General features: G+C 43.1%; 2 protein-coding genes across 3 annotated transcripts; both read left to right on the top strand.

Moving 5' to 3' along the window:
• Window positions 1-996: 996 nt before the first annotated feature.
• On the top strand, window positions 997-3961 carry LOC113128170 (phospholipase A and acyltransferase 4-like). Its single transcript, XM_026303275.1, has 4 exons — window positions 997-1120; window positions 1320-1419; window positions 1559-1824; window positions 3389-3961. The coding sequence occupies exons 1-4, from the start codon at window positions 1106-1108 to the stop codon at window positions 3503-3505; spliced, it is 498 nt and encodes a 165-aa protein (XP_026159060.1). The 5' UTR covers window positions 997-1105; the 3' UTR covers window positions 3506-3961.
• A 10472-nt stretch (window positions 3962-14433) lies between these two features.
• On the top strand, window positions 14434-19164 carry foxi2 (forkhead box I2). 2 transcript variants are annotated; one of them, XR_003295536.1, is made up of 3 exons: window positions 14434-15099; window positions 15785-16594; window positions 18965-19164. XR_003295536.1 is itself a non-coding variant. In XM_026304275.1 (2 exons), the coding sequence occupies exons 1-2, from the start codon at window positions 14499-14501 to the stop codon at window positions 16375-16377; spliced, it is 1194 nt and encodes a 397-aa protein (XP_026160060.1). In that variant the 5' UTR covers window positions 14434-14498; the 3' UTR covers window positions 16378-17622. The 2 variants fall into 2 exon arrangements, 1 of the variants encoding a protein (XP_026160060.1); XM_026304275.1 differs by lacking the exon at window positions 18965-19164 and having other exon boundaries at window positions 15785-17622.
• The last annotated feature ends 8521 nt before the right edge of the window (window positions 19165-27685 follow it).

Raw genomic sequence — 27685 nt, forward strand, 5'->3', positions numbered from 1 at the left:
GTTTGGCTGCGTGGACATTACCAGTGTTTTATAATGTTTCTTTTATACAAATCATTTCTATAGGAGTTTCCATGATGCTGATGGGTTTAATAGGAGTTTACCTGTTGAATTCATGCTAATTTCACACCTGCATCGTATTTCATGGTAGCTTCTCATTTCCATCCTGTAGTCGACCCACTTCGCTTTTCTGAAGCAGAAGGTTTATTTCACAAAGGTTTATTTTTAAGCAGCGACGACTTGCAAAATCAACATTGCTGGATAAAGTGTCAGAGCCTTTTCCTTGGTTCAAAATGCCTTAAAACAGGTTTGTCTGGAGTGTTTACTCTCAGTATTTAATGACGGTGTTCACAAAGTCACGCTGCCTGGTTTGCCCTTGAGTGTTTGATTGTGAGCCATCTCACTGGCAAAGTAATTTATTCCTGAAGGATGTTTCATTAATGAACCCGTCCATGGTGACTCTATATCAGCTAAAGGCCAACAGGGTGAAGGTCTGCCTCTATAATAAGCCTAAAGCCAGATATTTGTGTTATATGTGCAGGCTACTCATTATCTTCTGCTTCTCTGCTGAATTACATGCATTAATTAAATCTTCACTGTGTACTGTGTGTGGAAAAACACATGTTAATTCTTTGCAATTAAAATCAATACAGGGAATTATTATCTGATAGCCTGTGGTGGATCTGCTGAGTCGGCTGGTTTTACACTTAACAGGGTTTTTTTTCCTACAAATTAATAAATGTTCTAACTGCAACCCACTTGCCAATGTTGGAGAATGTTGATAATGGTTATAAAATGTTCTAAAAAAAAACATCTGCAACTACAGGTACAAAAATATTCTCTGGAGAAGTTTGGTACAAGCTCACAAGAAGTGAAACTTACCTTTCGCCTCTTGGCAAATCCTCAAGACTGAGTCAATAATTTGCAAAATGAGGCCATGCAGCCCGGTTACACAACGTGCACCAATGTGATTATCTATCTCCGTTTATTTGCATTTCCGCATTTATGACTCGTCGTCAGCGTCAACACTTTTGCTTCTAGCACCCAAGCACGCTTTTCTGTTCCAGCAGAGATAAGTCGGCTCTTACCTGACAAAACAGGTGAAGACATGGAACCAAAACTGGTGAGTCTCATTTCATGTAGATTTTGTGCTTTTGTTCAGCTTGAGCTTCTTTTATCCCGACATTATAAATTATGACTAGATCTGTACGCAGCATGCAAAGTGTAGTTCCTAATAGGTGTCAGAACTCCAGAGGGCAGTTTTAGGTGCTGACATTTATATTTTAGTTTTTAATATTTTTTTATTATTATTATCATCTTAGGATGCAAAGCCTGGAGACCTGATCGAGATCTTCCGTGGGGCATATGAGCACTGGGCTATCTACATTGGTGGAAATGAAGTTGTTCATTTGGTTTCTTCAAGTGAGTGAAGGATTGTGTTGCTGCATTTAGATCATCTAAAACCTTTTTACTGCTACACTTTTTCTTTCTATCATCTTTTCTTGTCCGATCCTCTTTGCTCTAACTTATTTCTCGTGTGTCTTATGTGTAATACACACAGATTCTGATTCGGGGCCTTTGGAGCTGCTCACGATCCTGGACAGAAACATTGCTGAGGTGAAGCGTGAGAAGGTCTGGGATGTTGTGGATTCTGACAAATTCCATATCAACAACCTGTTGGATCACGAGTATGAGCCTCGTGAGCGCCACATCATCGTGAGGAACGCCTGCAGGATGGTGGGTCGGCACCTACGGTACCATGTTGCCTCTTACAACTGCGAGCACTTCGTTACAGAGCTGCGGTACGGCAAGCCGGAGTCACGGCAGGTGGGTATCCTGTGACTTTTCATACCACTGTTTGCTTGGTCACATGACATGAACCTGCACAAGACAAGGCTTAAAGGGTGGAAGTGTAGCAAACACTGATGCTGTGTAGGGTTGTCTATAATAAATAATAACTTTGTATACCTTGTAATATCAGAGAGAGTATTCACATCTATCGTAAATGTGAATTTAAAGATAAAGGATTATTAGAAAGAACAGTACACATTTACAAATGTGGGATCAGGTAGTTGCTGAAAAATAAACAAATTTGTTCAGCCTGAGTTTTAACCTTTAGCTACTAGTAGTAATTGCAAGTGTATTTTACAGCAGGCCAAGGGGTTAATCCCTCAGGCTGTTTGCTTTAAAATAGTTGGTCACTTCTAAATATCCAGCAAATGAGACGCTAATATGAAAACCTGCAGGCTAATGCAAGTAGTAGTCTCATTATGAGATGATAGTTCAGCAGGCACCTCTCCCAAATGAATTCTAAAGTACTTTTAATGTGAAGCAGCAGGTAATGTATTAATAATAACTTTAAAACAGCCCTGATATGACTGTAGAGACCTGTATGTAAAAACAGGAAGTCTTCTTTTCATGTCATGTGCATGATGCCTTAGTATGTGTATGTATTCTGATTGTGAATAGTGGCTTTAATGGAGTGCACGTCATCCTGAAACGTCTCAGCTCTTTGATAATTTGCTCTCTGTGAAACCAAAATCATTCAGCTATAAAACAAACCTCTCCTCTAATCATAACTCAACATGGCGGATGCAGTTAGAACATATTTTATTGATGTTTCAGAGGGAAATCCCTTTATCAAAGTGATGCACAGCCTGGTGTGTGTCTGTGTGTGTGTGTGTGTCTGTGTGTGTGTGCGTGTGTGTGCGTGTGTGTGCGTGTGTGTGTGCGTGTGTGTGCGTGTGTGTGTGTGTGTGTGCACCTGGATACTGGATGTGCTTTTCATATTAGCTTCTCATTTCCTGTAACAATACACAGCTCTAACATAATCTATTACAGCTGATGATAAGCAGATGTGAAGCTGAATAAATTGTGATTGCCTGTATTTCAAACAACAGAGGATGAGCAGATCTGCAAGTTTAAAAAAAAAAAAAAGCTTCTTAATCACTTAGTGCATCTGTCACCTTCACTGTGGTGTTGCTGAAAATAATTACCCAGAATGCCTCTTGCAGCTTGTTTGCTTCCTTGCCAAAGGTTAGACGAGAAGACTGATGGTGTATGTGATAACGAGAGCCAAGAGAAGTTTGGCTTCCATAACAGCTAGAAGTAAATCTGTTGAAGGAGGTCTGTCCAAAACAAATTCTCACTATCAGCTCCTACAAAGTGTTAGCATTTCACACGCTGTGCAGCGACAGGACAAAAGGCAATCGAATAAAACTACTTTTAATTCGCCATCTTGTCAAATTTGAGGTTGATTGAAAACACAAATTGCCTTAATCCTCCAAGTCTTGCTGACTGTAACTAAATCACATCAACTAGAATAGTTAAATGTTTTCAGCAACACGTCCTTGACTTTCAGCCTGTCAATCATTTGTTTTACCTGTTGCAGGTTAAAGATGCAGCTGTGATCGGAGGCGCAGCTGTAGCAGGTTTGGGCTTAGTTGTGGGCGCCGCTCTGTTGGTCAGCCTGTTCAAAGACAACAACAAAAACAAAGATCATCAGTGACGGCAGGGACACGGAAAACAGGAAAGCTCACGTTGCTTTTGCAAGCTAAGATGTTGTTTGTTGCTCGCTTATTGCTGCTCTTTAGGGTCACAGGGATCTGCTGGAGCCTAAAATAATTTAAATAAACCAGTAATAAATAATTTACTTGTATAATAATTGTAAATAAATAATAAATAATTAAATGACAAATTAAACGGACACAGTAATATATGAAATGAAAAAATAGATTTAAAGTGAGATTCATGTTTGTAATAATGTTTAAAACTGGACATTTTGAGTTCATGTTGTTTATTCGTGTGTGAACAGCCCTTTGATTTGCAACATCAGACAATATGTTAAATCAAATAAGTGATGTACAAGGCATTTATCAAATGTTTGCCTTCATATAATCAGTCCTTCATTGTGTTTTTACTCTATTCATTTGTCTAAAATCTAATAAAACTCTCCAAAGACTAATGCAGGTTATTGTCTTTGTAATGCAGAGCCTTTCACAGCTACTAGTTTCCAGTTTCATTGGTAATTTTTAACCTCGGAGTCCAGACGTTTACCGTTTCTAATTATTATTCCTATTCCCTGGCAACAGCAGTGAGCGACAATGAGGTGCTGAGGACATAATGGTGAAAAGGCAAACAGCAGCAGCACTGGGGAACAGGAGAACACTGAGTAATGCTTCTCTTATGGTCTACTTACGAGCTGAAAGGGTGTTTATCCCCCCGTCACCTCTGTGCCAGCATTGTGCTGCATCACAGTCCACCACTGTTCACATGTGCAGCCCTGTTACAGCCAAGGCAGGTGGAGCGTGTGTGTGTGTGTGTGTGTGTGTGTGTGTGTGTGTGTGTGTGTGTGTGTGTGTGTGTGTGTGTGTGTGTGTGTGTGTGTGTGTGTGTGTGTGTGTGTGTGTGTGTGTGTGTGTGTGGATCACTGTAACTTACCCTCCTCCCCCATGTGTCTTTCACCAAACACTCCCAGCTGGATCCCCATGGAGGGTCAGACAGGGTCAGAAAATCCTTGTACATCTTGTTTACTTATTTGTCCACTTTTACCTTCCAGTTCTGTTTGTCCGGGGGGGAAATGTATGTCCTTTCAAAATAAAATAAGTATTAAGAGTTGACTATGGTGTTGTCTGAGACATCTGAACGATCTTTGAGACACACTCTAACAGCTTTATGGTGTCAAAAACATTTAATATTCAGTGACTCGGGTGAACTCAGGTGTAACCTATTGATGGTGTCACTGATTATGGATTAGCACCAGATTTAGGATGAGACCTACAGAGGTGGCCACGCCCTAAGCTCCGGTTTTATTATCAATAAATGTGGTAATAAAGCTGGAGGGGGGGCTGTGGTCATTTTCTCTTCCATATATGTCCCTGTGCTTCACTCACATATCAACACAACAGCTGCTGTCACTGAAATTTGTTTTTAATTCAATCTGACATAAAGGTCATACAAAGGTCAAACCAGGTTCGGTCCACATTCAGAGGCTTTTAAAGGGCAACAGGTCGCGGCATCACCTACAGTAAATGAATTATAGTATAGTGAACTTACCAGATTCAGTGTTCAAACTGGACTTGGGGCCCAGGGCCAGACCAGTAAAGCTGCTAGCAGGTGGGGGCAGCTGGGCTCGCATGGCCCCCAGAAACAGCACAGCACCCTACATTGTTCCTGAGGTCACCACCTCAGAGCTCCATGAAATCCAGGGTGGGCTGCAGAGGCTCAGGCCGTGGGACCGGATCCAGAAATAATAAAACCTCACACTCTGCACGTTCTGGGAGTCGGACAGGATGGTTGACTGTGGCTGATCATTAGGCTCGATATCAGCTCAGAAAGAAGCACCATGCATCATAAATGTGTGGCAGGTTGGCACTGAGGGAGAGACATCCTGACAATATTCAGGATTTCACAGTGAACAGTGAAATGCAGACTCTGTTTGGACATTTTCATTTCTCTTTTTTTGTCACTGACTTGCAGTCAGCTTCAGTTTTTACTGCTCGATTCTTTGGTTTCCATCAGCAGCTCCATGGCCTGTTGCGACGATGACGATGTTTTTGTTTGTGCTTCATGCCCCGTGTCACTGAAACTGATCTTCAAATATGAGTCAGATCAAATGATTCAAGTGAGATTCTGATGCACTTTCTCAACTGTACCATTTTTTTTTTTTTTCCTTTGGTGTCTCTTTGGCGTAACCAGCTCTTCAGCTCCTACAACCGCTTCTTTTGCTGAGCTTCGACATTTTCCCTGGAAAGACCAAAGAAAGACCAAAGAGGATTTTGAGAGTGTTGAGACCCTTTGGTGTCGGGACATTCACCACACCAACTAGGAGAAATACCAGACCTTTCACGATGTCTGATACACCCTTAACACTTGGCATTTCAAGTGTCTTGTCTCTGCATCTGGATCCAGATGAGATTAAATGCAATTTTATTTACATTTCTCTGTTGGCAACACAACTAAATGCACTGCCTTGACTTTCCTCCATGGAATATATGAGTCAGCATCAATCCTTTCCTGGGCAGAGGCAGCAATAAGTGCTGCTCCCTCACCCAAACAGACCATTCAGTTACTGGTCTTATCAGTGTGATGGTCCTGAGGAGATTATGCCACTGAAACTATATACAAACAGACAAAACACAAGCAAATTATGAAGATGTCTTCCCCCAGTTTGGCAACACACTCACAACTTATAGGAAAAAAAACTCTGCAAAGTCAGAAAACTCTGAAAAGATGCACGTACAGAAAACACGTGTCCGTTTGGTCGTGTTTTCTTGTGCTGTGTCTGTTTCCATGCTCTCTCTTCCTCTGCAGTGTGTTCAGCTCTTAGGGCCGTCGTAAATCAGGAGTCAGATAAACACTACAACAGCTTGGTGCACTTTCAGCATGACATCATCTGGATTTCAAACCATCTTGAACATTTCTTGGATGCAGGAAATGGTTGGATTTACACTTGGCTTTCTGAGATCATATCTGCCCTAGGACATGTGAAGTACATGGTTTCTGCTTGTACTCGGGCAGACACGCTGTAACCAAGGGCGTACATCTGTGAACATATTCCACATGTGCCTCGCTAAAAAACACGACGGCAACCCGAGCGCTCCTTTGTTTCATTTGGCCGAACACGAAAAAAATAGCAGCGCTGCCTCTTAGTAACTGTGGTGATGATGGCAAAACTGTGGTGCACGAGACGAGCATCCAGTTTATTGTCTGGCGCGTGTGCGGCTGACACTCCCAGCCTCAAACGGCTCAGGGACAGCAGTGAGCCAACATGAGTTACTATTAGCTAGTAAAAGACCAGAGCAGCAGCGATAACAACAGTGTGACAGGCAGCTGTGGAGGCCAAACACCAACTACCTTTAGAGTCAGCGTCACGTCAAGATATACAATTTCCCCCTCCAGGGCCTGTCACCACAGACTCCTCGTTCAAGATCCCCCACAAAGGCAGACAGAGCGGCGGTGGTGCCGGGACAGGGGTGCTGTTAACCCCCAAATTTCTTCCATTTGGTACAAAGATGTCATTGAGCCTTGTCTTTGCACCTGCTGAAACCGTGGAGGAGAGGGCAGAGGCTCTTCCTTGTGTTTGGGAAGGAAGGGCCTTCCACCACCTCCCTGCTCCAAAAAAAAAAAAAATCTCGAAAAGCAGTGTTTTCAGATTTTCTTGTTTCTCTGAATGGGTGCTAGGCCAGGCAAGTCAACAAATGAAGGCCAGTGAAACTTTATTCGTCGTGTGAGGGACTTTTTGTGGGAGAAGTTGTGTAAAGAGAGGGGAGAACGGGTTGGTAGGAGGTGTAACAAGGACCACATAAAGAGGAGAGCCAGGAGGATGACAGGTTGGACCACCCTAAATGTAAGGTTTTCTGATGCCCACTCAGGTGGCAGTGGTTGGAACACCTCCAACCACGTTCCTGCAGGCACACAATGAGAAAACTGTTTCGACCAGCCGAAGGCCCTGCCTCCAAGGCCAGTGAACGGGGGAGATATTAGAATAACAATGGCCTCGGTTAATGATGTCTGTGCCGTTAAAGACACACAGTCGTTACTAAAAAAGCCATTAGGCCTCTAAGTCAAAGAGAATGAAAGGAGTGGGTTTTTGTTTTTTTTTTTGCAGCCAGTTCTAAACAGAACAGCAATCAACACACAAAACACCAGTGGATCAGTGTTGCAGTTTGTGTGGGTTCTCTGTGTTTTTCATGCTGCTGTAGCTACTTTTTAGTTTATGAGATAGTGGCTTGTTCCATAAATTAGCTGCAGCTCCTTTCAGGTTTTCATCTGACTTCTTCACTCAGTTTCAGTCATCGTGTTGAGGCAGCAGGCGGAGCAGAGTGGGAGCTGGCAGAAATGGGCGAAAAAGCCAAAAGAGGAGGAAAAAAGAAAAACGGCTTTGAAGGAGACTGAGCTTTGCAAAGCTGTAGTTTAAAGCTGGATGGCACATCAGAGGCACAAGCAGCTAAAGTTCTGCCTTTTTAAGGGGATATACATGCTCACACCGCAGCATCCAAAAGAAGCATTCTCTTTAAAGCCAAACGGACTGGGACCAAACATTCACCGCCATCATCTGAGGCCGAATTATCCTCTGGATCTCCAGCAGGGCTGGTTTCTGAGGGACAGAAACAAGCAAAGCTGAGTCCGAAAATAATTAAATGCAACATTATTTCAGCTGTTATTTCCATTTCCATCATAGGCTGATAGTATCATTTAGAGCTAGACTTTCTTGTCCTTTGTTCCCTGTGTCCTTGAGTCACAGAGAGATGGTTTAAATAAGTCCAATCTTAAAGTCACAGATATAGTTCAACACCTCAATTTAAAGCAGATTACAGCTGCAAAAACACCTTAATCTCCAACTTAACATACAAACAGTGCAGATATAAACAGCTCCCAGACAACGCACGTCATATTTCTGGATGCTGAAAATAAACGCCATTACCTGAGAAAATAAAAGCCTGGCCAAAAAATGTTGAAAATGCCCAGTTGCACCTGTTTTACACACATTTGGTGCCAAGCTAGTTCTGACCAGCACTTGTTATGTGTGTAAAGGTAAAGTCAGGGGTCTGCAACCAAAGTTCCTGTCAGATCATCAAACAGTGTCTGAACACAGCTACTTTCAGCTGCATCTGCGTGTGACATCGTGATTTCCTTTGAGGAGAAACTGTCACAGTTTTTATGATTCACTGTGTGTCATGAAGTGACAGAGGTTTGCTCATGTCGGAGCAGCTACAGTAGAAATGGAGTCTTTCATAGTTGGTTTTAACAAACTGAATCCTCAAGCCTGTTACAGGCTGCAGGACCAGTTTTGGTGCTTTGTCGGACAAACCATAGCATTTAGTTCCCAAGTCGGAGGTCCATTTAGAACAGGGGTGTCCGATCCTGGTTCTAATGGACTGAACACACCTGATCCAGGTAATCAGCAGTGGGTAGAACAGGGATAGTTGGAAAACAGGCAGGACGTGGCCCTGGAGGACCAGGATTGGACACCCCTGATAAAGAACATGCACATCCTACTCATTGGTACTATCAGAGGTTTTGCTGTTTGTTTACTTGCTAGCTGCTATTTAAATCCTCGGGTAATGAGCTGCAGAGAATCACTCTGAACTAATGGGATCTAATTTTGTTAAAAACCTCACCTGTTTTGTTCACGATTCACACGTTCCTCACAATTTAGTTCAGCCGAACAAAGGAGTAAAGCAGATTCCCGGTTCTGAAATTCAGTGGTGTCTCAGCTTCACATGTTAGATCTTAGGTTTAAACAGCAGAGCACTGAAATAAACAGAGCTCTAAGCAAGCAGTAGTGAGCTACACACGGGTCAAACCAAACAATAAATGCACCAAATATTCTCCTTGAGATATTTATGTTGATTTCCCATGTCTCTAATGTTACACTGAATCAACATTTCAAATAAATAAGATGATTACAGGGGCCGGTGCTGCAGGAATCCAAACAATAGAAGCAACAAATAGTTGGTGTGGTCAAAGAAACCAGAGCCGAGTGGTGAAGGGGGTCTGTGCTAAAATATATGCGAAAAGAGAAATTAGGTTGCTTCTTTCTGAAAATGATGAAGTGTGACATGTGCTCAGCCCTCAAATAAAAGCCGACTGCCTCCCTCCCACGCAGGCTTGGAGAGGTGACTGGGGAGAGAGGAGCCGAGGAAATGCCTGTGGCCGAGCCTCTTATTTTTCCATGGCAGCGTTATAAACATATAGAGCAATAACATCTCCTGTATGTGCCCTCTCTGCCCGCAGAGCTGTAGCTGCCTCTCAAAGGGCAGCACTATGTTAGTACCTCCTGCTATGAATGCCTTCTGTGTGTGTGTGTGTGTGTGTGTGTGTGTGTGTGTGTACATATCCTTATCTGTCTGCTGTTGCCCTCATGCCTACGTCTCTGCGTGTGACATATAAAAGGTGTAGATGTTTATTTCCTGTGTAAATGATCCTGCTTGGCCGAACACAGGTATATTCACTGAGCCTGAGGTGTGGCCGTGAATGTGTCGCAGAAATAGACTCGGAGGTAACTGATGGAGATTGTGTGTTTGCTGAATGAGCCCGACTGTCTCAGGCACAGGAATAAATAAGTCTTTGCACCCACAAATTTGCAGCTCACCCACCCCACCTAACCTGTGGTGGTAAAGCTGTAAATCCCAACAAGTTTTGTCTGTTCATGTAGATGTGAGGATTTATTGATTATATACAGTAAAACCATTCAAGGATAGAAAAACCACCACTGCACCTTCATTACTCCATATCCGCATAATTTAAAGTTCTCAAGAGTGTTTCATATTTCCATCCATTTAATTTAGGACATTTTATTAGTTTCCACCTTAATTTGGTCCCTAAATGACAAATTTATATTGTTTAGCACATTTTGAATCCACATTGTAAATGAACTGCATGACAAAGTTACAGCTGATGTGAAAGTTCAAATGATGTGTTTATGTTTTTGAGACACACATGCACAACCAAATCAACTAACATGACACTGGTCATGTCCATGTGCCTGGTTCTTGTCTCTTCTTTCTGTTGTTTCATTATATTCCATGTTTTCATAAATACTGTAATACTGTAATCTGGTACTTTTGTTTTGTTTTTGTCTTATTATGTGCAAAGGCTTTTTTTCAAAATGACCTTGACCTTGTTGTGACAACATACAAAACAGAAAATATCTAAGAGGCAATGTTAGGATGGGAACCCATGTTCTCTCCAAAAATCCACTATGTATGTGTTCTGCTCGTCTTTGAGCATCTCTGTAAAGATGTACCAGTGAAATGTTTTGGTTTTGAGTGTGTTGTGAAGAGACACCAGCTGGACAGAGCAGAGAGGAGGCTGCTTGTCCTTTATTTTTTCTGTCCTGCCTACTGTTCTGCTCGTATGGCAGCACTCTGCGAAGCTTTGAGATTTACGTCCCCGAGCTTTACATTCATGTCACAAATGCACCGACTCGTGTGCCGCACAGGGAGACGTCTCAGTCAAGGTGCTGAAGAACGACCGGCACGTCTGTCAGTCACACGTGGGAACAAGCCAGGCCGGCTGCTTGATCCACCATGTGTTTCCTTCTATTTGCTTCCTTTGTGTTTCATACTAGATGTGGAATTAACATCACAAAAAGAGTCAATAGACAAAAAGAACTTGTGGCCACTGTCCATGTTCCATCCTTTGGGTTTTTTTAACTTAGCAAAAGTCTCAACTCATTAACTTCACCTTCCTAAAAACGGTGTTTCTTTAGTAGCGTCTGCTGACAGGAGCTTCAGCGTCACACAGTCTTCCCTCTTCCTCAGTCTTAGGTTCTCATACATACATTTGAGTTTATGAAAAGCTTTTGGCGACGCTGATGAGCCCACGGATTATTGTCATAGCCAACCCCGATATTATAAAATTACAGTCAGACAGAGCGACTCCTGGTGCTGTGCGGACAATTACCCTGCGGCCTGGATCTCAGCGGAAAAGCTGCGTTAGAGAAAAACCTCAGTCTATCAGATGCTGAGAAACAGGGAAGTGTTGGCAGATAATGTGTCAATATCAGCCTGAAGAATCAGGCTCACGGGGGGGGTCTAAGTTAACTTTATTAGAAGGTTCCTCTCCAAGAACAAACGTTACACTTCTTCTTTTAAGGCTGTGGTCAGAGTAACATCTACATATTAACTCTGTCTTTCTTTGAAGAGCAGAAGGAACATTAGTTTTGTTCCTCTGGAGGGTTGGAATAAGTTTGCATGTTATCTGAAAGCATGTTTTAACTTCTCACTCTGCAGGAGCTCTCATCGTACAGCAACATGGTCACATTAGATTTCTGCAGATCAAGAGTGTTGAGGCTGTCGCTCCTTCAAAGACGTCTGCAGCACAGTTCGCTCTCTGCAGTGAGCTGCCTCCATCTGGTGGTGAAGGTTTGATCCTACTTTTAAAAAAAACAGATTTTGAGAACAGCTGGCACAGGGAAAAAAACAGCAGATCTCAAGATGGCAGTGTGGTTCCACGAGGGATTTTTATTTAAACTATCAGAGTCAGAGGTGAAAGGAAGGGTTTACTCCGAAGTACAAGGAGGCACAGTAGCTAATTTCAAGTCCAGTTGTGATTGAGATCTAATTTTTCACACATTAAAATCCCCCAAAATAGGCTAACTACATAATTCTATAAACATGTGACAGCACTTAGACACGTTATCTGTTAAAACAAGTTAAAATGTTCCTAAAATGACCAACATCTTATTAATTAAAAATCAGAGGAAAGTGATGAAGCAAGATCAACATTTAAACTAATTCAGCAGTTAAAATAAGCAGTAGACGGCAAGTGGTTATATATTCTTGTTTGGTGGTTTATTACTGGGCAGCACGGTGGATGAGTGGTTAGCACTGTTGCCTCATATCAAGAAGGTTCCTGGTTTGAAACCCATCAGGGGCCTTTCTGTGTGGAGTCTGCATGTTCTCCCTGTGCTTGTGTGGGTTTTCTCCAGGTCCTCTGGTTTCCTCCCACAGTCCAAAAACATGTATGTCAGGTTGATTGGTGACTCTAAATTGCCCATAGGAGTGAGTGTGAGTGTGTGAGGTTGTTTGTCTCTATGTGGCCCTGTGATGGACTGGTGACCTGTCCAGGGTGGACCCCTGCCTTTCACCCAGAGAGAGCTGGGATAGGCTCCAGCAGATCCCTGGGACCCTGGTTAGGACTAAGGGGGTCTAGATGATGGATGGATGAACAAAATTCAAGTGGTTTTATATTCTTGTTTGTTGGTTTATTGCTGGTTGGTCCCAGTTTTCTTGCAGATCATTGGTGGGCGGGACATCAGTGCAGCTGGGAACACCTGGACCCAATCTGATCCAATCAACTAAGACAGCTGCCATCTCTGGCATCTCTGAAAGGTGTGTGTGCGTGTGTGCGTGTGTGTGTGTGTGTGTGTGTGTGTAACAATCATAAAGATTTAAGGGAAAGATTATACACACATATGACACCACCTTTGTTTTGTTCATGCAGCTCATGTTTTCTACACAGCACTCAGGCTGTTTAACATATGTACAACATGTCCCTTCATTTGTTTTTAATAGGTTTTCTGCAAAATGAAAATAAAGAAGAATCTTAATTAAACCCTTCTTCTTAGGGATCAGATCCTCATCTGAACAAACCAGGAAAAAATAAAAAGCAAATGTCTAAATTTTCTCCAGACACCTTCATTAGCCACAAAACCAAGTTTCAACCTCTTCAAACAATCAGATTTGTTCATTCTGGCCTCAGGATGTGTAACGTCACAAATCTGTGAAGCAGTTTTTCATGTGAGACATTTTGACAGTTCACAGCATTACTACATGTAATTTAATGACATTACCTCATTGAATGAGGTGAGAAAACTGTATTTCACAATATCTACGTATAAATAAAGTCAGAGGCCCTAAATAAACATTGCATCACTTTCCGTGTGATTGATTTATTTATTTCATAGATCTGATGCAGACTTTCACTCAGACTCTGCTATAACTCACTGAGCAGCCTGTGGGTTGTTTCCTCTCCCAGCTGGGAAGGAAACGCTGCTGCTCATCGCTTCATATTTGACAGTGTTTACAAAAATATCTGTTAAATCATCTGTTAAAACAAATGAACGCTGCAGAGCTCATCAGTACAAATGAGCTGAAATAATCAACCGAGTAGCTGCTAATGTCTTTATTTTCATTATGTTGTAACCTGGATGGATAAAATCAGGTAATAATGGTAATTATATTTTATATTTGTCTATTAGGATTCATCAGGGTTCAGTGGAAATGAGAATTTAGCTTTTGTTTATGGATTTCTTGTTTATTTATTCAGTGGACTGCACTGAACAGCTGGACTACCAGGACCCTGTAATGTTATATATAATGACACTAAATAAACAGTTCTACATTTATAAACCTACAGGATATAATACTGATATATTCCCATATATGTTTTTTTTTTTTTTTGTTCCTGACAAAAAAAAAAACAAAAAACAAAATTTTAAAAAGAACCAACATGGTGCAGATAAAACTCTTGGCTTTGTTTTCACTTTTATCTTAAGGAAAACTCTTGAACTCAGGCTGGAACAAATGTCGGGCAGCTTTTTACCCACTATGAGAGTTTGTAATCTGACTAAACGTCAGATACAAATGATGGAAGATAATCCGAATGTTATTCTAACAGTTGTTAGTGCAGCCTGAGTCAGGTTTGTTGTTTGCTGACTGAGGTTCAAAGGTCACAGCCGCAGTCCCCCGGAGTAAATCAGATCCCAGCAGGTGTCTGCTGTGTCTCTCCAGGAGGTTTGGACAGGGGAAACATTTGAGAACCAGTGACCCAGTCTCTGCTGAATGAGGCAGAACCTGACCACACCCCCTGTTACTCAGTGTGTGTCTATTGGCTGTTGGGAATTATCTGGTGTCTGGATGTGGCAGCTGTGAGGGGTTTATACTATTAAAACTCCCCAAACTCCTCCATCCTCCTCCCTGACACTTGTTGCTGCTACCTGATCACCACCTGAACCGCTTCAGCGTTTCCTCTGGGATTTCCCGCGGGGAGTGATGAACTCCGTCGACCCTCAGTCCCAGCACCAGCACCACACCTCCCCTACCGTCGGCTCTCTCCCTCCCAAAGGCGCCCAAGAGGGCCCGGACATGGCCGCCGTCTACTGCGACAACTTCAACGGCATGTACCACCAGCAGAGCCTCCAGGGCGCACAGAGACCCGCCGGCTACGGCCTCGGGGATTACGCATCGTCTCCAAACCCGTACCTTTGGCTCAACGGGCCGGGCGTGAACTCCTCCGCGTCTTACCTGCACGGAAACAATCCGGCGTCGTTCATCCCGCCCTCCTACAGCTCGCAGCGGCAGTTCATAACAAACTCACCTGGGTTCGGCGCGCCCGACCTGGGCTGGCTGTCCATCGCCAGCCAGGAGGAGCTGCTGAAGCTGGTGCGGCCGCCTTACTCCTACTCCGCGCTCATAGCCATGGCCATCCAGAACGCGCACGAGAAGAAGCTGACCCTGAGCCAGATCTACCAGTACGTCGCCGACAATTTCCCATTTTATAAGAAAAGCAAAGCCGGTTGGCAGAACTCGATTCGGCACAACTTGTCTCTGAACGACTGCTTCAAGAAAGTCCCGAGGGACGAGGACGACCCAGGTACCATGAACGCACCAGGAGACATATTAGAATTAACATGTGGGCTTAAGGTACAGCTGAGGTTGAATTAGAGGTGAAATGGGTCAGCATTCATTTTAGCTTTTCAACACATCATAATAAAATAATACAGTATAATAGTCTCATCTTCATATGTTTCTATCAGCACTGAGCTGACACTCATGGATGCACTGGGGTAATCTGCAGATTACTAGAAATATATTTATCATGAAAAGGTGATTCAACTACAGAAGTAACAGCTTTAGCAGCTGAAGGTCTAAGGTCAACAAAGGGTTGGGGCACAAAATATTATGGCACAAAAATGAAATAGAAATTGATTTAAATACATATATAACTTCATAGACATATTACTTAAATATTGGAGTATTTTATTTCTCCGCACTATTGTACATGAACTTGACTGAAATGTTGCAATGTGATTTATAATATTTTGCTCTCACATTAAAGGGGACAGATGTTTGCTGTCACACATCTGTCTACCTAAGTCTGAAGAAAAAACAAATTCAAAAAGTTTTTATTCGGACAGTGGAGCTTACACACACACACACACACACACACACACACACACACACACACACACATACGTGGGCCTTAAAACCACGTGAGGTCAAGTTTTACTGAACCCAAACTAAAATAATTCAGCTGTGTTTCTTATCCTCAAATGCAGGAAAAGGAAACTACTGGACCTTAGACCCAAACTGTGAAAAGATGTTTGACAACGGAAATTTCCGCAGGAAAAGAAAAAGACGTTCAGAAACGAGCGGCGCAGGAGGAGCAGTGGTGGCGGCAGCAGGGGCCACAAAAGTTGAGGATGGCAGGTCGGCGGCAGCGGCGGCCTCACTGAAGCCCTCAGACAGTCCTCAGCTGCCGGGGCCCTCGTCCCCCGAACTGGAGGCGATGGCCGACAATCACAAGAGCTCAGTGTCGTCATCCCCGCCTGGACTGGCCTCAGCCGCTCCTTGTTTTAATAACTTTTACAGCAGCATGTCCACGCTAAGCTCGGGGGCCCCCAGCCGGCAGGGGTCCCTTGGACTGGTGAACGAGCTCTCGAACAGGAACATTACGGCCCTGAGCCCGTACCACCACAACCACGGTGGCCAGGACGCTGGGTTGTCAGAGCACAGCGAGGGCCTGCATTTCAACCGCGGAGTGTACTACAACACGTTCGGCAGCGGGCAGGGCGGACAGTTCAACGGTCACTTCTACAACAGCTTCAGTGTCAACAGCCTGATCTATCCCAGGGACGGGACTGAGCTTTAGGAGCCGCTCCGTCAGAACCGCCTGCTGACAACAGAACACATGTACACACAACAGATATGTGCATTTCAGCAGCCAGGTCAGAGCGAACACGACACCCCCTTCACTGCTCGGATCACCGGAGAGATTAGAGAACAGAAAATATTTTACTTATGCATGATTTACCTTGACAATCACTCAAACTGTGGAAACACCAGCCAGAAAAATCGAGCAGAAAAAAGTGAGCACTTATCTTTGTACTTGTTTCCTTTAGTACATCAAAGCTCCTGCTTTGCTCTAAATGCTAATAAAAGACTTTCAAGGTAAGACAACCGCTCAACACGTCGGTTGTTGACGTACCGTTTGACCTTTTCTGGCAGTTTCGGCGTCGCTCTGTCATATTCAAGATATAAATGCCAGTTTTGCCAAATCTAGATCAGATTTCTTTGGTGTGGCCAAACCCTCAAAGTTTGATTACTTATGTTGAAACAATCTGCCAAAGTTGCCTTTGTGAGACCACCGTTACCTCAGCACAGCCATGACAGGAGATCAAGGTGCCCTGCTCTAAAGGCCTTACCTGTACATTTAGACCCTTTCCAAACACAGTAATAATTGATGTAATATAAATCTGATCCGAAACAGGACTCGCCTTGTTGTTATTTTTCTATCCTCCATTTTGACTGAAACCACAGCACTGCAGCTGATGTAAATACTTTCCAAATGTGTATTTTTGTAAATTATAAAGATCGTTTGTCACTATTTATGCTATTTATGCTAATAGACATTTTTTCTACTGTCGTCTGAACATAGTTCGATTAAAGCAGAAGTGATATAAATATTAGCTTCCAAAATGTGCCGAAAACAGTATCACTACACCCCAGAATGCATCAGAATATATTATATATTGAAAGACTCTATGTGATTATTATGGTTTCTCTCAGGATTCAACGTGACAATCATAGAATAGCTTTTGTATCTACTGTCTCTTTTATCCTTAAACACACAGCTCGCAGGCAGTTTGAGCTGTGATTAGAAATAAATATCATGTGCTCTCTGTTGTGCTGCCATGCATCATTTAAAACACAGATCTCCATTTGAATGCAAATTGACTCTAATCTGATATTTAATTATTTCTACTCCATTTGAGGACAATACAACAAAACACTCCCACGTTAGTTAAGTTCAGTGTCTGCAGCCTTTACTCACTGTGCACGTTTTAGTTTCTTAAACTTAGTGAACCTTTTTTCTCCAGAAACAACTTGTTCAGAAATGTTTTTTTTTATTTAACAGATTATATGAGTTTCATTTCAGTTTTTATTCATATTTTATGTATGTTTATTATATGTGAATTAAAAAAAAAAGCAAAGCCTGGCTGCAGAATTAAAGATGTTAATGAACTAACGTTTAACTCAGCATTCGATTCTCTTGATCTGAAAATAATATGTCTGAGGTTCCTGCATTTATTTGTCCCTTTAGTGATTTAAGATCATTTAAGTCCAAGTGAAACAAGAATAATCTGCCTGTCTCTTTTATTGTGTTTCGTCAGTCACTTCCTTTTGGATCTGAGGAAAAACATCCAGTTTCTTACAGTTTATTTACATTTGTTTTCTGTTGTGGGGAAATGGGAACGTTGCCCAGTGGTCAACCACCAAAACCGCCTCATCTGTCACCTCTAATAGGAATCTAAAAAAATTATAAAATATATATACATATGGAATTTTTTTTTCTAGGAAATTCCTGTTTTCCCTGATGTATAATTCTCTTTTTTTATGTTCTATTTATGGCCGTGATTTTCTCTGCAGCATTATAAGTGAGTTTATCAATTCTGAATGAAAATGGCCTGTTGTCATGTCACGCCTCAAGTCCGGCAACACGTCCTCGTATCGGTGCCAGGATAGTCTTTGCCAAAGTCAAGAGAGAAAGTTCAGTTTGGAGGTGAGCCAGGCTCCCTGCAAAGACACCGCAGCTGACAGACGTCTTGATTCACAAAACAGTGAAACAATACAGCTTTTGTTCCCGGCCCTTCACGCCAATCCCCATGTATCAATTAGGGACTCTCTGAAGATATTCTCCTTAGTCCAAGGGGGTTTAAGCAAGTCTTTGGTCTCCATTCTCCGGCACTGTTTGCCCCAGATTGAGAGGCGGCCATCTTGCTTTGTTCCTGCTAAGAATCGACGCACCGAGAATTTCCCTCCGCAAATATTTATACACACCATGCATGTGTTAAAGGTACTTGAGTATTATTCTGTGAAACTGATATGGTAGTACTTTCCCATCATCTTAACTTCGTCTGTTTTCCCTCAGTGAATCTGAAGATTCGGTAAATAGCTTTGTCTTTTATTGACCAGAGGGTCTAAATATAGTTACAGGGTAAAAATTGACAATATAATAAAAGCTTGTTGAAAGTTTTATCTCATGCTATGCACTTGTGTGGCCCCAGATTAATTAATCATACTATGACCTACTAATTAAAGCCTATGAACGTAAACACGACTTCATAGCCAGGATTTATGCTGTCGTGATCTAATTTGCAGAACCCACTGCTGAGAATGTTTATGGGTTATTTTATCGCTCCGATTTGTCTGAAATGTGTTTCTTGGTTCTGTCTTAGTGCAGAGCTGCTCTCTCAGGCCACGATGACTCCTGAAGGACAGTTTGATGACCCAGATCTGACCGTACAAGTCCAGCTCAGTTGTATTTTCCACTGCAGCAGTCCGCTGCCAAGTGAGAACTTCTCAATTAGAGGAGATCCACTGATCCATGCGCTGTTTGATCACCTTCTTTTTGCGCCTGGAACATCGGGCTCTCCATCCTAATTTGGCACCCACACGGCTAACGTTTGAAAAGCAGCATTGTTGGTCCAGCTGGGAAGCGAGTTGAACACGGGACCATGGGTGCTGTTTTTCAAGAGGTGAGTGTGTGCTGAAGGTTTGTGTCCTAAAACGACCCCTCAGGACCCCGGCCCAAACTGTTCCTCTGATAGAGGACAGAGACAGGGGGATGAGAAACATCTTAGAGGGAGCACACACAGGAACTGGTTGGTCCTGTCTTATAGTTTAATGTAAAGGAGCATCCAGGATCTCTGGGATGTTAAATAAGAGCAGCAGAGTGTTGTTGTGTCAGGTCAGTGGATCATTTCACCAGAGGTTCATAGATAAATAGACAGATTTCCTCTTAAATACTCATCTGTGGTGGTGACCAGTTTTTTTCATCATAGTATCTGTAAAAACTGGCAACTTCTTATTGAAGACGTTCTATAATGATGCGACAGGTAGTTTCGCTTTACTGTAATCTATTGCTCTTAAATAAAAACAGGATACTCATGATCAGTTACTGTATCTGGGCAGGCTCTTTCCCAAACCTTTACACAAACTTCCAAAAAAATCTGATGCTGGCGAGTGAAGTTGTGTCTGGAGAAAGAGGTTGACGGCTGCGTTTTGGACTTGTCCCGTCCTGTCAGGGTCACTTTACCACCACAAATGAGCTGAACCTTAAATACCATTAGTTAATGCTATAAAAGACACTTGCACTGAACTGAGCTGTGTGTTTCACTCACCTGCATCTTGATAATTAAAGGTTATTAGTATGTTATATAAGTCAATGTCATATTCTGGAAGTAAAACTAGAATTAAATGTGGCAGCACAGATTTTAAATACCTTAAGTCTTATCCGCATTTTTATCATTTTTACATGTTTACAGTAATGAAAGTACAGGAAATACTGTACAGTAAGTTTTGAAGAGTGTTGGACTTTAAACAAGTATTTAAAATACGTCCTTTATTATGTTACTTATTTCGAACAACATGGCATTTTTAGCCAAAGTTAAAGTACTTATTGTAGAAAAAAATGCCTTTAAATATGTTTTTTATTATATTTTGGATTTTTTTTTACTGTTTTATGTCTGAATTTGTCACATTTTCTAAGTTGATTTATATTTTTTCTATTAAACTGCAGCTCAAGTACAAATGTAGGAGAATAAAATTACAGTATGTCTCACTGAACTGCAGTAAAGTGGATATACTGTATAAAGTAACATAAAATGTACTTGGATTAGTACTTAAGAACAAAACTTACTAAGACTTGAAACTCCTTATTTTTCATTACCTTAATACAGAAGAAAAAACTGGAGATTAAAAAAATCATTTCAGGATATTTGGATGTGACAGGAAATGTTTGTAAACTGTACGAGCAGTGAACAGTTTCTAAATAACTCATGGTCACTTTATCTGCCTGTCAGGTGCACGAACTGTTACAACATAATAAAACTGACAGAGGTAGAAGGACGAGAACAAGGGCGTTGTAGGAAAACATCTTGAAGGGCCGAGTCTGAGAAAGAGGCTGAGGTTCGGGGGAAGGAGGATGGTTGATCGCGAGGTAACTTTGGTGGGGGTTCTGAGTATGATTTGATCCTGGAAGGTTCAATTAAGTGGTTCGTTTACTCCTCGTGTGGAGCTGGTGAATTGGAGCCAGGTCAGCTCTGGGTTGAGGTGTTGTTCATTATTTTTCCGCCTGTCGGATCCCATGAGTGGCCGCTGGAGACGGTGGCTGCTCGGCGGCCGAGGAGCAAAGGGCCTGCCGGTGGGGTACGTCAAACACACTCAAAGCCTCTCCCCTTGCTTGGGGGATTATGATCAACAAAGCATGTCCCACACCTGCACCGGCCAGCACAATGGAAACTCCCCGGGCCAATGGAGACGCAGGGAGAGACCAGTTATTAGAGGCCCCCACCAATGAAATGGATTACATTAACCCCTTCAGTTGTTCTTCCTCCTGGAGCTTAAACATCGCACTGACAGAATCTCCATCCCATTGAGAAAAATCCTGGTAACACTTAGTTACAGAAGATTTACTTTGGCTTATCCAGCAATGGGGAAATATTGTCTCCACTATTAAAGTGTGTGACGTCTTGATGAGGTGCCATGAAGCTGTGCTGAAACTTTGGCCGAGCGGTTTACTCACCGTTCATATTGTTGTTGACAGAGGAATAAAATAACAGGAGAAACTTAACATAATAGTTAACAGTTTGTTTATAGTTATGTACAGTTACTTATGTACAAATTTGAGAATTGAAATAACCACAACAATGTATAATACATTTCTTTATCACTACAAACACCCAAAACCAAAAATGACTATTTGTATTATTAGAAATTTATAGATCAAAGAAGAATTGAAAAGTCTACGTGGCTGCATCCACAGTAAAAGGAAACACACTCCGGGGTTTTGCACTTTTAAGACAGAAACTACTAAATGTCAGGAGCGAAAAGGCGACATCTTGGAGCTAAAACTGATCCGGAGCCAAGACACGTCGCAGTGCGCCCGAAAGAACAAAGGTGAGAAAATTCAGGTGAGGCCCGTACTGAGCAGTCACATTAGTCCAACAACCACTGTAGAAAACCTAAGCACTAAATGTGCTTTGTGGTGAATAGACACAAACACACCTTAAGCTTATTCTGCAAGCTGCTCTGGATGACTGGCCGTGCTGTACGTGCTGTCATGTGTTGTTGCAGAGAATATTGCTCCACCATATTCTCCATGTCCCGTTTCTCAAACTGTATCCACAAGTAAACACTGTTGTTTACCCATAACTGTGCAGTGGTAACATGGCCTGTGAGCGCGTTTCACGTTTGTTTTGGAACAACAGAGCAGGGACTCAAATATTTTCAAAGAAGGACGGTGTCAGTCCCCAGGGAATCTGTCACGGGCGAATTAAAGTGAAGCTCAGAGGAATGTACATCCCTCGTCCTCACCCCCCTCCGTTCGTACTCCCACCCCCCACGCCCTGCACACACACACACACACACACACACACACACTCCTCCTCTCCTTTAATTGGGCCCTTCTCCTGGCACTTCTCCAGATCACACTGTCACTTTACACTGTGTAATAAGCTATTAGCCCCGGCCGGACCGGGCTCTGCCACCACCCTACACTAATTCACATGGACATGGTCATTGTGTGAGACTGGGACTCAGGACAGCACAGTCCAGCTATTGTTACCGCCTGACCTTTCCGAGGTCTGTTTCCCTGTTGTCCAATGGGTGGTAAACAGAAGGAGTGACCAAGCTGAGGTGAACTCACTCTCACTGCCCCCGAGGACACAACAAAACAAACTGTAACACCATTGGTCCAACCAAAATATGACTTCCTGCCTTGTCCTGAAGCAAGAGAGCAGCTGTTAGAAAGGTACTTCTGCAGCACTGTAATGCAGCAATAAATGCGCAGTTTGCTAAACTTCAGTCAGTTCTTATATTTGCTTTTCACACACACCACAAAATACAGGCTTGGTAAAGGAAGAAGAAGTGAGAACAAAAGGATTTGTCTGAACTTTTTTCTTTTCTGAGTTTATTTTTATTTTCCTCTGTGGCTCCAGACTGAACCCTGATGATCTTTCATCATGATTCGAGCATTTGTTTGTTTACTGTGCAGTGGAAGGTTCTCACCTCACAGTTTGAGAACTACTGCATGGACAGAGTACACTGTACATATCCCCGAGAGCTTAAGTATGGCTGTGTGGAGAACCCATGACTTTTCTTCACTGATGTCAGAAACTGTTTTACAGCAAGTACCTTTCTGTTTTCATATTCAGTTTTAGTGTTTATTTCTCCTGCAGGTTTTTCTGATCAAAATGTAGTTGGTGAGTGAAGCTGCATGATGGGACCGAGTTGGGAACCTTCCTTACCCCATGTTACATCTCCCAAACAAGTCCCAACACTTCTCTGGGCAGAAAATCAAGGGGTTAGACAAGGCCTTGGCACTGCAGCCTGTCTGAGGCTCTAACGCTTGCACACAGCTTGGCAGGGAGGAAGACAGGGCTGTATTTTATGTTGGGGATGTACAGACTCCAAACTCATCACGGAACGTCAGTCTCTTGTTTGTCATCAAGAGGAAGATTCAGAACTTCTTGCTGTTGTAGGGATGAAACACATAAATCAAATGTGAGGAAGCCTCCTGATAGGACCAGTGCTTAAATACCCTGCTGTGTTTTTTTTAACTAGGTGTTTGTCTTTCAGGGTATCGTGTGTGTGTGTCTGTGTGTGTGTGTGTCTGTGTGTGTGTGCGTGTGTGTGTGTGTGTGTGTGTGTGTGTGTGTGTGTGTTCAGAGGAATGCTGCAGGGGAAGGAGGGCAGGCTGGGACAGAGCTGTGAACAGGTGCATGATGGGGGAGTGGAGGCGGTGGGGGGGGGGGGGGTCCAGGGAGGAGCCCCTGCGGTTCAGTACGAGAGATTGGCAGTGGAGGCGTATGAGGTTGGACGTTGGGTGGGGGGGGTGAGGTCTTTACATCTACAACTTGAATAGCACAAATGCACGTGGACCTGAAACTGAACATGAAACTTTGCACCTCTTTTGTTAATTTTCATTATTTTAGTGAAAATCTATTTTCTTAACATCCATCCATCTATGTAGAACCCCCTCTCCACTTACACACACACATACCCACAAACACATGCCGCCTTGCAGGGGCCACCCTCTAATCCAGCCCCCTCTGAGCTCAGGGTCCCAAGGAAAGGTTCATCCAGAGGGCGGATTCAGCCTCCATGGCAGACTGAGATCTCTAGGGTTATGATTGTGGGGCGAGGGGTGGGGGTGGGGTTAAGGATCAGTACTGGGAAGGGCCTGTGAGAGCACTTTATTCCAGGTGGACCTGAGTTGGTGCGATGGTGGTTTGTGGGCATGTTGGAGGTTCAGTGGTTCTGAGGTTCCTCACCCACATTTGTCTGGGTTCACTGCTTCAGGTGTCTAACCTGGGGGGGGGTCACATTTGAGGTACTGGTCAGCTCCTGGTCGGGTCCAAAGATTCTGGAGGAACGGAAGACGAACAGCTGTTGGGAGTAGGGCCATTAATAAAACTAGCACGGGGTGGGTTTGGATTTTTAATCCCATTAATTTCTAATTGTGATAATTAACAACTATCCCTTTCCAGCCTTCCAATTAAAGTTACTGTTTTTATTTATTTCAGCACAACTGAAAATCGTGAGGCTTCGAACAAGCTGAAAATAGGTCGGCCAACAAAATGAATGTGTCTTTAAAATCTAAAATTATTTTTTTAAATTATTTTGTGACAAATTTGTGATATATCACCATTTGGAATTTTATCAGAGATCATTTTTAAAAACACTCTTGTTTACATTACATTAGGTTTCAAGTCACTACAAGTAGATTTTCATCAAGCGATGGAATGAATTGAAGCCCGTGGCCACCTGGAAGGCAGGAAACTAACTTTAAACCATTCACACCTGGAAGCTGCCCAGTACAGCCACAGCTGGCAGCTCCACTGCTGCAATTACAGATGAAGTGCCTTGCTTAAGGGCAACACAGTGGTGGTAATGAGTGAGTGGTATGGTCTCAGTGTATATAAATTCAGAGCGACAAAGAGTTACAGCAGTGTGTGTGTGTGTGTGTGTGTGGTGTTTACAGTTTACACTGGCATAGCATCAAAACCATGTTGCTTTTGTTATGAGGTAAACACAGCCCCCAACCCCAAGGCAGGGCCAGGACAAACAGCAAAGACCCGGGAAGCCGCCCGTCATCCATGATACCCTAACACTCCAAACCTCCATGGGAAGTCTTTGTGCCCGAAGACTAAATGATAACACGACCTAGTGTGACCCTTGAAGATCTGATAGTGACACGTTCTTGGTTCACTTTAAAGAATAAGCCAGAGCCCAAAGGATCCAGTGTGAAGTAAATTACTAAACAATAACACAACTAGAGTATTTCAGAAGACACCTACTGGCCCCTACTGGCCCCTACTGGCCCCCTAAATATGAAATAAATATATTTAATAAATCACCAAAAATCTATTAAATCTGTTATTACTGTTAATTCAGTAATATTTTGAGCAGGTTCCTGTTTGAACAGTTACCACAGGTTAGAGTTTTGGTGAATTTATAGGCCATTTGACTGAACCCCACAAAATGGACACAGGAATATGGTCTGGGGGTTGTGTGTGTGTGTGTGTGTGTGTGTGTGTGTGTGTGTGTGTGTGTGCGAACCAAAGGGGGGAAGGACTGGAAAGTCCAGTGCAGGTGCAACCCAGGGCCATCCGCGACGCTCCGTCAGCTTTGTCGGTCCAGCTAAGGGTTTAGATCGGGGGGGGGGGGGGATCTTCTCACCCCGCTGGCCTTCTTCTGTGAAGCGGAGCTGGTAATTTGGACAGAAAACTGGACGTATGCCCAGCGTCCCTGCAGAGCCAGAGCAGCGAGGCAGTGAAGCAGCCCGCGGTCAGGGCTCACAGCGGGAGAGAGGGGCTGAACTCAGGATGACCAATATGTTTTCACTTGTTCATTCATTCTGCTTTGCCTCAGAACCCCCCCCACACACACACACACACACACACACACCCGACCGCCCTCATGTACTGATCCACTTTTCTGTGATCCGCTGAGTCTGTCTCAACTTCTTCACAAGGTTCATCAACCCCATTGTAAAAAAAAAACACACACACACAAAAAGATTAAATAAAAACATGCAGTGGTCTTCCCATGTAATTAGCCCAGTCTCCTATTAGGACCTGTAAACAACATGTTTGCATAGTGACCAGAGACAACGTGTAAATTCTTTTATCTCATTGGACAAAATAAAATCTCATTTGCCTCCAAGCAGCAGAGTTATAGCATAAAGGCAAAAAACTGCATTTATTAACCGTCAACTCCTGCAAAAGCATAAAAACATGCACGATTTTCAGTTTTATTTGGTTTTATTTGTCTACTCACACTGTGACTCTTGTTGTGTAACTACCACAGACAACAGTCTGGTCTGTTCTGGTCTCCTCCGTTACACGAAAAGAACCTAAAACACTGAATAGACAAGGGATAATACTTGGTTTGAGCCAAACAACAAGCAACAAGTGATATTTCTAACCCAGTTTGCACCTTTAGACCTTGTGTCCATTAGTAAAAAGTGACCTGCGTTAGCTTCAGGCTCCTGTAGGCCTCAGTGTTGTTGGAATCAACAAATCCCAAATTACGTAATCCTCCTTTAAAACGCTGCTCTTTTTGTGCCTGTATTTTTGCACTCGAACAGAAATGTAGTCCTGTAGATTCACCTGCCAAGCTTTGTTAGTCACTGTGAGGTCTACATCTGCCAAGGCAGGCACAGCAAAGTAATAGAAGGTAATAAAGTACCCCGTAATAGAGCATGGCAGAGGAGGTAATTACAGTGAGGGGTGTCTTTTAAAGGGTTGTTTGTAATGATTCATGGTTGCACAAATGCAATTTTCCTGTCACTCCCCTCTCATCACTCACTGCTGCTCGCCTGGATCTGCTGCTAGCCTTCCTCTCACCCCTGCAAGAAGCATCTCTGCTGCACTAACCAGACACACACGAAACATCACAACCACAGAAACAAGCTTTTCCATTAATGCAGCTAATGTTCATTCTAAGTCATTTCTGGTTGAACTGTTGCTTCCAGCGCAAACTGCTTCTTTCATCCGACACACCAAAACAGCTCTTTCCATGAATATCATCATTTGCTGCCGACAAACAACGAGAAGGATGATTCGAACGTAAGATCCGACCCATTTCAGTTGCATGTGTGAGCATGCAGACATCGGTGAGGCACAATGCACGGACGGGCTAACATTTTTACATTCACCACCAGGCACGCTGAGGTGATAACAGCCCAGGATTAGCAGGCTGTCGTAGCCTACTGTTGTGTGGGACAGAAGAAAACCTGATATTCCTTGATGATACAAAAAGCAAATGCATTTTTATTTCAAGTGCGTTTACTGTAACTAAAAGTGAATTTGATGATGGTGATGGTCATTGTCTGTGCCCAAGTGTTACAGCACGGCCTTACAGCTGAACGTTAGTCATGTGACAACATGCCAAACACTGTATGAGCTGTGGGTTTGGTGAAGAATACAGCTGAAAACTTAATTGGGGAGGTCATCAGCTCTGTCCCTGACTCATCTCTGATCCTCGTAGAGTTGTCAAGACTGAATATTTGTCACCACAAGAAAAGCTTCTCAGCAGCCCACGGAACGCCCCTCTTATTCTTTAATAACCTGGGTTTGCATGAGACGTCATTCATGTTGAGAAAAACACTCAGGCGGGCTGGAAGAGACTCTCGGTGGAACATGCAGCAGCACACCGACACTGTCTCTTCTCTCCACATCCCGGCCCCAACCAAGACCCAGACATCAAAGGCAGGTGGAGTGAAACCATGAAATTACAGGTAAGGTGTCAATTACCCTTTGAAACCAAGCACTCTCCAAATCCAGGCAAGACCCAGCCGGTCCCTGGAATTAGAACAAATAAAGAGGAACTGAAGGGAGAATGGCAGAGGAGTGGGGGGGGGGGTTGGAGGAGGAGGTTTTACGGGCCATGTT

This window comes from Mastacembelus armatus, chromosome 22 (assembly GCF_900324485.2).
Source record: "Mastacembelus armatus chromosome 22, fMasArm1.2, whole genome shotgun sequence".
Lineage (NCBI taxonomy): Eukaryota > Metazoa > Chordata > Actinopteri > Synbranchiformes > Mastacembelidae > Mastacembelus > Mastacembelus armatus.

What these genes read in the sequence shown, in the direction of transcription:
- LOC113128170 (XM_026303275.1), top strand. An exon ending in TGTTCATTTGGTTTCTTCAA is followed by an intron (nt 1,420 to 1,558) that starts GTGAGTGAAGGA and finishes TAATACACACAG; the next exon opens with ATTCTGATTCGGGGCCTTTG. An exon ending in GCAAGCCGGAGTCACGGCAG is followed by an intron (nt 1,825 to 3,388) that starts GTGGGTATCCTG and finishes TACCTGTTGCAG; the next exon opens with GTTAAAGATGCAGCTGTGAT.
- foxi2 (XM_026304275.1), top strand. Translation starts at nt 14,499, where the DNA reads ATGAACTCCGTCGACCCTCAGTCCCAGCACCAGCACCACACCTCCCCT. An exon ending in GAGGGACGAGGACGACCCAG is followed by an intron (nt 15,100 to 15,784) that starts GTACCATGAACG and finishes CCTCAAATGCAG; the next exon opens with GAAAAGGAAACTACTGGACC.